Source organism: Lynx canadensis, chromosome C1 (genome assembly GCF_007474595.2).
Source record: "Lynx canadensis isolate LIC74 chromosome C1, mLynCan4.pri.v2, whole genome shotgun sequence".
NCBI classification, from domain to species: Eukaryota; Metazoa; Chordata; class Mammalia; order Carnivora; family Felidae; genus Lynx; species Lynx canadensis.
In genome coordinates this window covers 218,289,020-218,301,033 of record NC_044310.1, presented here as the reverse complement: position 1 = coordinate 218,301,033, position 12,014 = coordinate 218,289,020, and the positions used below count along the sequence as shown (strand labels likewise).

General features: G+C 66.3%; 1 protein-coding gene across 1 annotated transcript; it reads right to left on the bottom strand.

The window, feature by feature from the left end:
- Positions 1–3,191: 3,191 nt before the first annotated feature.
- Positions 3,192–11,629, bottom strand: KLHL30 (kelch like family member 30). The gene is made up of 7 exons (XM_030327673.2): positions 10,815–11,629; positions 9,448–9,580; positions 7,648–7,734; positions 6,751–6,906; positions 5,898–6,086; positions 4,842–4,987; positions 3,192–3,476 (listed from the first exon to the last, which is right to left on the bottom strand). Exons 1-7 carry the CDS (start codon positions 11,586–11,588, stop codon positions 3,225–3,227), a joined length of 1,737 nt encoding a protein of 578 aa, XP_030183533.1. The 5' UTR covers positions 11,589–11,629; the 3' UTR covers positions 3,192–3,224.
- Between the last annotated feature and the right edge of the window lie 385 nt (positions 11,630–12,014).

Genomic DNA, 12,014 nt, shown 5'->3' with positions numbered 1-12,014 from the left:
TTTTTTTTTAATTTTTTTTATCGTTTATTTATTTTTGAGACAGAGAGACAGAGCATCAATGGGGTAGGGACAGAGAGAGGGAGACACAGAATCCGAAACAGGCTCCAGGCTCCGAGCTGTGAGCACAGAGGCGGACGCGGGGCTCGGACTCACGGACCGAGAGGTCATGACCTGAGCCGAAGTCGGACGCCTGACCGACCGAGCCACCCAGGCGCCTCTGTGACCACCCCTTCTTAAGTCACGGATTCCTGGTCAAAATTCATACTTTCCACCAGGCCAACTGGTCGACCAACTGGGGTAGAGGTCTGAATTGACCACAGTGAGGTGTCATTGGATCACTTCCTTTATTACAGATATTTACATGGGACTGTCAACTGCTTGATTCCAGCAGTCACTGTCCCTGCCTGGTACAGGAAAGATGCTCAATAACAGGAGGGTCTTGTCTGCAAGATACTGGAAAACCCCAGGCCAGCGGAAGTGGTGAGAAGCATCCTGGACCCTGGCTCATCTGGGAACCAAAGGGAGTTGAGCCTGGGTTGGTGGCCGCTGAAGGCACTGTGTAGCACTCTTTGGTCACCAAAGTCTCAGGGCTGCTGAGGAGTCTCAGTTTACCCAACACCGTCTGTGAGAAAGACAAGTGTGCACCCGCCCGGCAGACGTGAGCTCTTTGGGGCAGGACAGGTGCTCTCATTCCTGTGGGCCTGAGAGTTTGGTGGGCTTTTGCACATGTCCCAAGGTTATCCGTTCTTCTTTCTGGAAGTCCATACTGGCCCCCAAACCGATGTGTCCTTGTTTTCCAAGGAAGAGAAGAAGATGGCTTGGGTTGCTCTGCAGACGTTCCTCGTGCGAATGTATGTTAGTGTCTGTCTCCCGTGAGGGTCCCTTGAGTGTTCAGTCCCTGCGAGGCAAATCCGTTTGCCCATCCTGGTGCCCCGTCTCCACCTGCTGTCTGCCAGTGGCCTGTTTTCCCTCTGGTTCTGGTTGAATCTGGCCAGTGGGAGGCACCGGCAGGAGTCCGGGAGGCAGGAAAGAGAGTGAGGTCGGGGTATCTGTCCTGCCACTTGGTCCCCGCTGGGCTACAAGGGACAGTGGTACAGGCTGCGTTCCTTTAGCAAAGGCCCCAGACCCTTGGCACCTCCCTCCCTCCCGCTGGAGGCTGTGGCTGCTCCTTCCCATGTCCCCGGGGGGAGAGGGCAGGTGACAGCTCCCCACTCTTGCTGGACCCCCCCGCTCGGAGCCTCTCCAGCCTGCCTACGCCTTGGAAGTAGCCCTTTGTGAAAACGTCCCCCATTACTCGATTCCAAGAGTCATCTGTTTCCTCCTGTGACCCTGAAGGACACGATGGGCCTGACCCGGGTGCTCCGTGTAGGGGCAGCGCAGCTGATCAGATGAGGGGCGGTCTGGCACCAGCGGGCCAAGGACCGGGCCCTGGAGTGGGATGTGCGCCCCCACCCCCGGTGCCTCCCCGCATCGCCATGAGGTGTGTGGGAGCAGAAGCGGGCCTTATTCTAAGATACCGCCTTCCGACTACCTAATTGTGATTTAAAAAAAAAGTCCATTTGACATGTTGAGTCTTTGTTTTGAAAGAGTGCGCGGCTGTCTTCGATAACCGTTCAGAAAACATTTCAGAAGATTTTCGTGTGGAGAGGCTCAAGGGTGCCGGAACCTTCGTCTTCATTTGCATCTGCTCCGAAGGAGCAGGACCCCCAGCTCTGAGGACACCCAGTCAGCTGGTGGAGCTCTGCCTAAGCCCTGGGAGACACAGTCAATCCTCCCACGAGAAGTGGGCATGAGAGACCAGGTCTGGGGGCAAAGTGGACGTGGAGGGACCCAGGGATTCCTTCCTCAGAGCCCAGGGATGTCAGAGGCCCCTCTCGTCCCCAGTGGGTTTCAAAGAAGAGGAAACCCAGGGGGCGCCTGGGGGGCTCCGTCGGTGAAGCGTCCAACTTCAGCTCAGGTCACGATCTCGTGGTTCATGGGTTCGAGCCCCACGTCGGGCTCTGGGCTGACGGCTCAGAGCCTGAATCCTGCCTCAGGTTCTACGTCTCCCTCTCTCTCTGCCCCTCCCATACTCGTACTCTGTCTCTCTCTCTCTCTCAAAAATAAATGAAAAAAAAAATTTTTTTTTAATTTAAAAGAAGAGAAAAACCCAGGTCCAGAGGGAGGTGGGGGCTCCCCAGACCTCAGACAGTCAGTGCCAGGGCTGGAGCCAGGCTGGACCTAGGACCCCCGACTTGTAGTCCTGGGTCCCTTGACGAAGCTTGCGACCAAGGGGGGGGCCACTGAGCACCCAATGAGAGTCCTTCAGTGCGATACCTTGTGAAGGACCAGTGGGAAGGAGCAGGGAGGCTTGAACCAGCTCTACGTGGGACCCCGGTCAGACCCAAGGCGCCCTGGGGCAGACCCGAGGCACCCTGAGTCACAGCACAGGCTGGCGGGAGCCCGTTCGGCACTCCCCTCGCTCAGGGGGCCAACTGGGAGCAGGGCACCACCGTGCCCGAGAGGCATCCCCCGGAGTCCCTGCAGGAACCCCACCTTTCCCCTCATGGGTCTTCTGGGAACTCTCAATGCGTCATGGGAGCAAACCACCCCAAGAAATCGGGGGATTCCTGGCCAGAGAGCACCCCTCCTGCTCACCTTCCGGGGAAGCCGTTGCTCACTGTGTCTTCCCTCAGCCCTGACACTGGCAGAGGACCCTCTCTCCCGGGCCCCATGCCCGGCCTCCTCCCTTCTCAGTGCTCCACGGATGCGGAGCCTGAGGCCCAGAGACGGGCAGCTGCCGGCTGCGGTCACACAGCTGCGGGCCAGGCGGCGGCAGGCCCACAGACGCCTGGTGTAGACCCCGCCCCGGGATCCTTCGCTCTGTGATGCGGCTTCCAGAAGCCACGGCCGGACACACGGCTGGGGCGGCAGCATTTGGAGGGCGCGGGGGCCCTCCCTGTGCTTCCCCGGGCCCCTCGGCTCCTTTGAGGCCTCAGACGCCCCGTGGGCAGGACGGCCGCTTCTCGCCTCCGTGCGGGCGGCCAGAGTCCAAAACCCTGCCGCTGGTCAGCTCAGAGCCGGGGTGGCGGCTGCGGGGTCCTCTGATGTCCCCGGTGGCCGGAGCCCTGGGGGGCCCGGCAGCACCAGCTGAACAGACAGGCAGCACGCGAAGGGGGGCCGTCCCCTGGGTGGGGGGCTCAGCCGCCACCCCCACCCCCACCCCCCGTCCGACCCAGAGCTGCTCAGTGCTCCTGGGTGGGGCTGAAGGGCTGGGTCCACTTGGACACGTCCAGGAAGACGGTGGAGGCCCCGTGGTAGAGCCAGAGGCGGGGCAGGGCGCCGTGGTGGGTCCAGGCGTCCCGCCCGCGGTCGTAGACCTCCATCTCCACGTGGTAGTCGCCGTCCACGCCCTGCCAGCGGCCCCCCGTCACGTACAGCGTGTCACCCAGCGGCACCAACGCACCGTTCTCGTGCAGGCTGTGCAGGGACTGCACCTGTGGGTGGGCGGCGGTCAGTGCCCAGCGGGCGGGCGGGCGGCGACGGTGGCCAGAGTGCCCTCGGGGTGGGACACGGGGGACACGCAGGGAGGACGGCCAGCACCCTGTCCAGGACACCGGCACACCTGCTACCTGGGACCTCACCCAGGCTCCCTGTAACTCCCCCCGGGACCCTCAGACTGCCCCGCCCGTGCTCTCTCTCTGGCCCACATCGCCCAGGATGATGTCCCCGGGCCCCTTGGTCACCTAGGCCCAAAGTCACTCATATCTGAAGTCAGGGTGTTAGAGGCGCTGGGAGCTGCCTCCCAGCACGTTCCAGGCCGGGCCTCTGATTCATGGCTGCTCTCTTGGAGGCGACGGGTAGGTGGGGCCCCAGGGGTGCCCTGGACAGGGCTCTTGAGGCCAGAGAGACATGAGGGCCCTTGTGGAGGAGCCCAGGGTGGGTGGGAGGGAAGAGGCCCGTCTGTGGCCTCCACACGAGGACGATGGGCAGCCACCCCGGGCCGGGACAGGGCGAGGCAGAGCCCTTCGTGGCCGGGATGCCCCCAGATCGGTGGCCTGGGCCGTGACCCAGCTGGGAGGCCCCAGAAAGAAAGCGCCTGCCTGGCAGGGCCCACCCTGCACCTGTTTTGCACTGTAATGGGGGCCTCCGGTCAGCTGAGCTCTGACGCCAGGGGACAGCTGCGGGCGGCAGGAGGGCAGGGGCCCTGCTGTCACCCGGCCGGCCCGCCCAGCCCTCCTGGGGTGGCCGCAGGAGGCCGTGCCACCTCCTCGGGCCTTTGGGGATTGAGGACCTCAAGGCAGGTGCGGTGGGCCTAGGGTGTCCCGCTGGGGCTGAGGCCGCCGCCATGGCTCTGGGCACCGCCCCTCCTCTTTCTCCAGAAGGAACACAGAGAAAGGCCGGGGCTTGAGATGCCCAGCAGCTGCTCTCTCCCTGGGCCCCAAAGCAGAAGAGGAGGGGGCAGCAAGGAGGGAAGCGGGGCACCGAGGAGCTGGCTGTTCCCAGCTTACCCGCAGCCAAGGGATCCCCGCCCCTGCACCCCCGTGGGTGGGGGACGCCCTCCCTCCCAGGCCTGGCCCGCACCAGGACAGCCACGGCCGTCCCTGAAGCACCTCTGGCTGAGCCTGGATTGGCTCCCCGAGAAGAACAGACCGCCCTGTGCTGGGGACGGAGCACCCATGGTGACCGGGAGCCCCCGGTCCTGGGCTTTCCTGTCCCGGAATCCGGGCCCCTTACCTCCCTTCACGGTCAGCCCCCCCGTGGTGACACCCCCCAGCCCCACCATCCCCAGGCCCGCTCTCATGGTGTCGAGAGTCTTGGGGGGGTGGGGTGTTGCCCTGGGAGGTGAGGCTGAGGCCCACCTTCTGCCACAGGTTGGCCCCGGGGTCGTACATGTAGACCTTCTTGGTGTTGTCACCGACCAGGTAGAGAGTCCCCTGCAGTGCGGCGCAGCGGGGCGAGGACAGGTACTTGGGGAGGAAGGGCGAGGCGATCACGCTCCACAAGTCTGCGGGGACACGGCACCAGGCCCACCTTCACCAGGGCGGCCGCTCCCCGGGTCCCGGAGACCTCCTGCGGGGCGTGGACCCCGCTGGCCTCTCCTCCCAGAGCCCCACTCTCCCTCCGGGGGCGGGGCTCCTCAGAGTTTTGTCTTCAGGTCCGCAGGAGGGGCTCGAGGGCTTTCGGAGGCCTGGGCCTGGCTGCCGCCCCCACCCCCCACCGTCCTGCCTGGGCCCCAGGGCCTCTGCCTCTTTCCCACCCGGTCGGCCGAGTCTGGGGGTCCCACCTGACCCTGGGATCCTCCTCACACCCACCCTACAAAACGGGTCCTATTATCATCTCCACCACCCAGAGGACAGAACGGAGGGTGAGAGCCGGGGCCAGGAAGGCCACCGAGCCAGAGGGAGCCCAGCTGGGGCCCAAACCTTGGCACGGAGTCCAGAGCCCAAGCGGGCGCCCGCCAGGACTTGTGGGTCCGGGCCACCGCTCCTGGCCCGTGAGGCCAGCTCCGGGCAGACGCAGCGGCCGGGCAGCATCCAGGGCCTGGAGATGGGCTCCCCGCCACCTAGCCCCCTGCCCCCGTGCCTCTCGGCTGGCATGGGGCTGTGGCTCCGTGCGGGCTACCCACCCCCTCGGTTCCCTGCCCCCCCCCCGGGGCCCCCGCCTTCCTCCGCTGTCACACCCACCCCTTGGTGGGGCTGTGACCGTTTGTAAGAGGCCTCTGACTGCCTGCTCCCTGCGCCCCTGCCCCCGCCGTCCCCGGGGTCCCCGCCCTCCGGCTCGCCGAGATGGGACTGTGGCCTGCAGGGGGGCCTGTGGCTGCCCGCCTCCGTCCCCTACCGCTCGCCCCACCCCCACCCCCCAGCCACGCGAGGAGTGTCCCCTCGTGGCCGGCCGCCTGGTGCCGTGCCCCCTACCTGTGACAGGGTTGTAGCACTGCAGGGCCAGGGCGTTGTATTTGCAGGCGCTGGAGCCCACCAGGTACAGCCTGCCCTGGCAGCCGGCCGCGGAGAAGTTGCTGACGTACTTGAGGGCCGGGCTGATGGGCGTCCAGGTGTCTGTGTAGGGGTCGTAGCTCTCCACCTCCACCACGTCCAGAGTGGTCCCTGTCGGGCCGGGAGGGGGTCAGGGCCGCAAGAGGCGAGGGGCAAGGGAAAGTTCCCGGAAATGCAGGCCTGGGGGCTTCTCGGAGGCGGCGGGGAGCATCCCGGGAGGGGAAGGGCTTGGCCTCGCGAGGCGGGTGACTTACCCCATTTCACAGAGAGGGAACCGAGGCTCCGAGGGGCGAGGGCACTTGCCCCGGGCCGTACCGTCAAGCGGCGTGGGCACCCGGACCCAGGGACCCTCGACTCCAGACTGCACGGGGGTGGGGGGGGGGCCCGAGGCCACTCCTATTTGCCCCCGCCTGCCCCGGGCCCAGGAACTGTGTGGGCCCTCTGCTCTGGGGCCTGGCTGCTGGGCCAGGACAGGCGGGGCACTTAGGAGGGGCCTCAGGACCGCTTTGTCACGTACAGAGGCCTTGGGACACTCTTGCTCTCGGCCACAGTCTTTGTCTTTTCCAATATTTATCTAACTGTAAGGGTCCCTGGGGTGACTCCTTGTCACAGCTCTGGAGGGTAGGAGGGACGAGGCGGGCCTCAGTGCTCAGGCTGGGGGCGTGGTGGAATCAAAGGTGACAGCCAAGGCGGGGGGACCACTATGGGTCTCGTCACCCCAGGGACTTCACGGAGCAGGAGGTGGCCCCGGGGAGGACGGAGAGGGAGGCCTTACCGCCGATGGCATAGATCTCCCCGTTGAGCGCCACACTGGCGTGGTTCGTGCGGGCCTTCAGCATGGGTGTCACTGGCTTCCAGGCTGCCTCCTTCAGAGGGAAGCACCAGGCCTGGGTGGTTGACCAGGTGTCTGTCTTGGTGCCCCGGGAGCCACCTGCAGGAGAGAGTTCTGAGGGCTCAGGCGCCCGCCAGCCTGGGGTCCCCAGGCCAGTGGGTGCTGGCTACCAAGGGTCCGGTGTCCTCCCCACGCGGGGCCTGGGCGCGGGGCGGGACGGGGGGTGGCGCAGTCCAGCTGTGTGACTTGGACGGATTGCTCCAGGCCCCGTAAGTAGGGGAGACGAGATCAGTGGTTTCAGACCTTCAGCCGTGAAAGCTGTTTCCCCAACCAAATTAAAATAGATTTTTTTTAGTGTTTATTTATTTTTGAGAGACAGAGAGACAGAGCGTGAACGGGGGAGGGGCAGAGAGAGAGGGAGACAGAATCCAAAGCAGGCTCCCGGCTCTGAGCTGTCAACGCGGGGCTCGAACCCACGAACCGCGAGACCGTGACCTGAGCCGAAGTCGGGCGCTTCGCCGACTGAGCCATCTAGGCGCCCCTCCCCAACCCACTTTTAGACGGGTCCCCAACTTCTAAGACGGACAAGAACAGAGCGACCCTCCTGCCCATCACACAGCTCCTTCCTAGCAAAGCCTCCCTGGGTCTCCGTCCGGCAGAACACGGGACGGTTCTGCGCACCCATGGCCCGTGGATTTTAAATCTCTTCGTGTTCACGTCGCGGGAGTGTCTGCGGGAGTCTTGACCGGACGGCCGGGGGCCCCGCGGGGGGAGGGGAGGGCTGGTTCTCACCGGCGTCACCCCCACCAGCGACACCTGCCGGGAGCCGCGCCTGCCCACCTGTGACATAGACGGTGTTGTTGAGTGCCGTCAGGGAGAAGCCCCACTTGTGGTAGTCGGGGAAGTCTGGGAGCGCCATCCACTTCTCTGGAGGAAGAGAGACAGGCAGGGGGGTCAGGGCGGCCGAGCTCGCTGCCTGCCGGGGCCCCCCTCGCCCCGCAGTGGGTGCGGGGATGTTCCCTCACGGGCGGGAGGAGCGAGGGGCGGGGGGCGACACCCCGGGCCCCCAAGTGCCCCTGCCAGGCCTGGCTCTCGGCGGCCCCCTCCTCCCCACCCCGCCCCCTGGAGCCCGCCCGGCACCCGGACTGGACACAGGACCGCGGGAGGTGGCTCAGGCTCCAGAAGCTGGGTCTCGCCCTGACCCTGCAGGCGGCCTCACTGACCCCAGATGGACAATTTGGCCCCTGGGTTGGGTCCCTCCTCAGTCAGATGGGGTGACGGGTCAAAGCGCCCGATCTCCGGTCACTGGGGGGGGTCTCTACGCAAGGGCGTAGGGGATCGGACTCGGGCCTTGCAGCAGGCAGAGTCCAAACCCTAGCTCTTGTGCACGGGCTGTGTGGCCTCGGGTGACCCACAGCCTCTGTCTCCTCCTCGGTAGCCTAGGGGTGATTCCCACCTCCCGGGGACTATCTCTGACCGCGTGTATCTGTCACAGGGCACACGTGGTACCTGTTAGGATTACCGTCACCATGACTGAGGGACAGAGTGATTGCACCCACGTTGGACCCACCTTCAAGGAGCTACAGGAGGTAAACTGAGGCAAGAGATGAGAAAATGCTTTGGAAAGATAAAAATGAGATAGTGTGGGAATGTGCAAACGGACACATTCTGGGTGCTTGTGGAAGGCTCTGAGGGAGACCCAGGCCTCGGCGACGTCCCCTGGGAAGACACGCAGAATTCTGGGCCTTGCCGGACACCTGCCCTCTGGGCAGGGACTGCGTGTCCCCCTGACTCATGTGTGTGTCACCCTGGGGTGGGGACTCTGCCCAGCAGTCACCAGGCCTCTGCCTGCCAGCGTGCCCCCCGCCGTCCTCCCTTGGCGTTGGAGGGACAGCTGCCCCCGGGCAGAGCCAGCAAAGCTCATCTCCTGACGTCAGCCCCCAAATCCCCTCTCGTCAGCCCCTGACCTGGGCCAGCCGGCCTCACACTGCCTCCAGCCTGCCAGCTACTGATGGCCGTCGGTGGCTGGCGACTGGCCCAGCGGCCCCAGGACACCAGCCAACCCTCGTCGGAGCTCTGGGAAGAGCTTCCCGGGGCCAACGCGGCCCCTGCAGAGACCCCGCCGGTGATGGGGCCCCGGGCAGGAGGGGCCAAGTCCCTGCCCACTGGGTCTGCTGCCCAACCACGTGAGGAGCCCATTTCACAGATGAGGTGAGGTGACCCACCCTAAGGCTGGAATTAGAACCTGTGCGAGCTGCCCTCGCCCCTGGGCTCTCACCCTCCAGGCCACCTGCACCCCGGCCGCCCGCCCTCCCCCTGGGGCTGGGGTTCCATTGGGCGCGCAGGCCAGGGGCCATCCTCCCACGCGGCAGAAGCTTCTACCTTGGGCTCCGGGGCCCAAAAGACCAAAGCTGGGGGCTGGGGCCGGAGGGTTAGGGGGCCCCGGTGTCCCCACTGTCAGCCTCCCCTGCCCCCACCACGGCCTCTAGACTCTCCTGCAGCCCCCCACCCCCCGCCCCGCGAGGCCCCGGCACAGCAGGAGGTGGACTCGGCGGGCCCCTGTGCACCTCGCTCCCTCCACCTGCAAGGTGGACACGAGTGGCTGACGTCGGCCGCAGGGACAGCGTGAGGGGTACTCACTGGCCTTGGTGTCGTAGAAGGCGAAGTTCCTGCCGTGAGGGGTGGCTTCCTCGGCCCCCTCCTCATCCTCCAGTGCCCGCCCGCCCACAACCACCAGAACCTCCTGCAGCTTCTGCGGGAGGCCCGGCAGCGCCTGTGGGGCCGGGAAGGCTGGGTTAGAGAAGCAGGTGACCGTATTCCCCGTGCAAGGGGCCCCCGGGTGCTTTCGGGCCTCAGTGGCCTCTTCGGAGGCAGGACTTTGGTGGGGCAGCCGTGTCAGGGCACCTGTGTGGGGTGATGTGCGTTTCAGTGCGTGTGTGTGTGCGTGCGTGCGTGAGCACATGTTGCCACGGCCCCAGGGCTGAAGGCAAGCGCTCAGGACTGGGAGAGACGCGGGCCAGCAGGTGCATGTGCGCCCCAGACCTGGGAGCCGCTCCTTTCCAGAAGTCCCCACGTGCCTTCCAGAGGCATCCCTGCACCCGTCTTTGCAGCCAACCCCGACTCTGTCCCCAGACCCTCCCCTGGGCGGGCGTGCCGCGTGCCGAACCGGGATGACCCTGGCCCGGCGGGAGACGCTGGAATGGCTCCACCCTGGTTGGTAAGAAGCCACTGCCCGGAGCTCCGGGGCCCCCGGGGCCCTCCTGCCTCTCGGGCCCCTTCTACAGAAGGCCCAGACTGCCCACTGCCAGCAGCTACAAGGCGACCGCCTAGTGGGGAGGGGCCCCGGGCCGGGTAGCACCCCACACCCTGACCCTGGCCTGAGCCGCATCTTTGTCCCCAGACTTGGCTCCCGAGGAGTCCTCCAGAGCCGGGCCCCGAGCAGGCTGCCAGCCGCAGACGGGCTCATCGGCTCTCTGTCGCAGTCCTACCCTGGTCTGAAACTTTGTCAGGAACTGCCCTGCCTGCCACGCTCACTGCCTGGACGCCACGAGTGCTCGAGAGCTTTCTAAGGGGCAGGAGGGGGCCTGCTGCTGTGCCCAATCTGTGCGGTCTTCCCGGCTTGTTTTCCCTCCTACCCGACTCCTATTCCTCCTCTAAGGCCCAGCTGAGACGCTGCCTCCTCCGGAGAGCCCTCCCTGACCGGCCACCCCTCCCAGGATGCCACCAGCCCAGCTTTGGCCTTCCCCATGCTGCCTCAGGTCCCTTTCCAGGCTTGTCGCAAGCTGTGGGTGCCGACCGGGGTTGTGAAAGATCACAAGACCTGGGTTCCCCTTCCCCTCACGTCGGGGGGCGGGGGGGGGGGCACACAGGGGCACGGGGCACCGAACAGAGGTGCGCTCACAGGTAATCAGCCCAAGGCAGGCAGAGTTGCGGGGCTCAGGGCGCCTGTCCCCAGCATCCCCTCCCAGGCGGGGTCTCCGGGGCTCCCCTCCTTGCCCCTCACTCGCCTCGTCGTGACCCTGGGACAGGGCCACCCGACACTCCTCCGAGCCCCGGATCAGCGGCTCCGTGGCCAGCAGGTGCTGCACGCGCGGCCTGGGCACGGCGTCCAGGCGCACCAGGCTGAGCAGCTCGGGCAGGTGGACGGCCCGGGCCTGAGGGTCGTGACGCGCCCAGCGCAGCAGGGCCTCCAGCCGGCTCTGGTCCGGCTGCACCTGCAGCAGCTCGCCGGCCAGGCAGGTGGCCAGCCGGTCCCGGGGCAGCTGCAGGAACTCGTCCTCCCGGGCCACGGCCTCGAAGTTCTCCCGCAGGAAGGCCCGGGCCTTGGCGGCCACGCCCGGCAGCCCCTGCTGCTCCCCAAACTCGCAGATGCCCAGGCAGTTGGTGGCGTCCAGCTGGTGCTGCAGGTAGCGGCCGCAGACCTTCTGCACGGCGGGGAAGTGCAGGCGGGCGGCCGCGCGCGTCAGCGCCTCCACGTTGCCCTGCGTGACGGTCAGCCGGCCCGTGTACACGAAGTCCACCAGCTGCCCCACCACGGCGGGCTCCACGTCCCGCAGCTCCACTCGCGCCGAGAAACTCTCGGCGAAGTTGCCCGCGAACATGGCGTGGAAGTAGGGGCTGCTCAGCGCCAGGAGGGCGCGGTGGCAGGGCAGCTCCCGGCCACCCACCAGCAGCGTGAGGTCGGCCAGCTTGGGCTGGGAGCGCAGCCGCTGCAGGCCGTCCAGCATGTCCTGGGCGTGCGAGGGCACGCGGAAGTCCAGGTCGTCCACGTTCCGCACCATGGCTGCCAGGGCCACCCGCCCACGGGGAAGAAGAGCCGGGCCCCGCCCCCCCGAGACCCTGGGGAGAGAAGAGGGCAGGGTCAGCCGGGGCAGGGCGCGGTCCGTCCGCCTGGTCGCCCAGCCGACTGGCCGGCCGGCCGACCGTCAGTCCTTTCTGTCTTCAACAAACACTGAGCGTCAGCGGTGTGCCGAGCGCCTGGCCCGGCGTCTCGCCTGATCCAGCCCCGTAGCCCTGCGAGGCAGGGCTCTGTGTTAGTCCCATTCTGCAGCGAGAAGGTTGAGGCTCAGAGAGGGCCCGAGGCCTAACCCTGGCCAGGCAATCAGGACGGGACGAGGCCAGCAAGAGAGCCACGCCTTGACCCCTCCACAGCTCTGGGCTGCACGGAACAGACGCCTCCCCCCCACCCCCGGAGCATGGGGATGGGA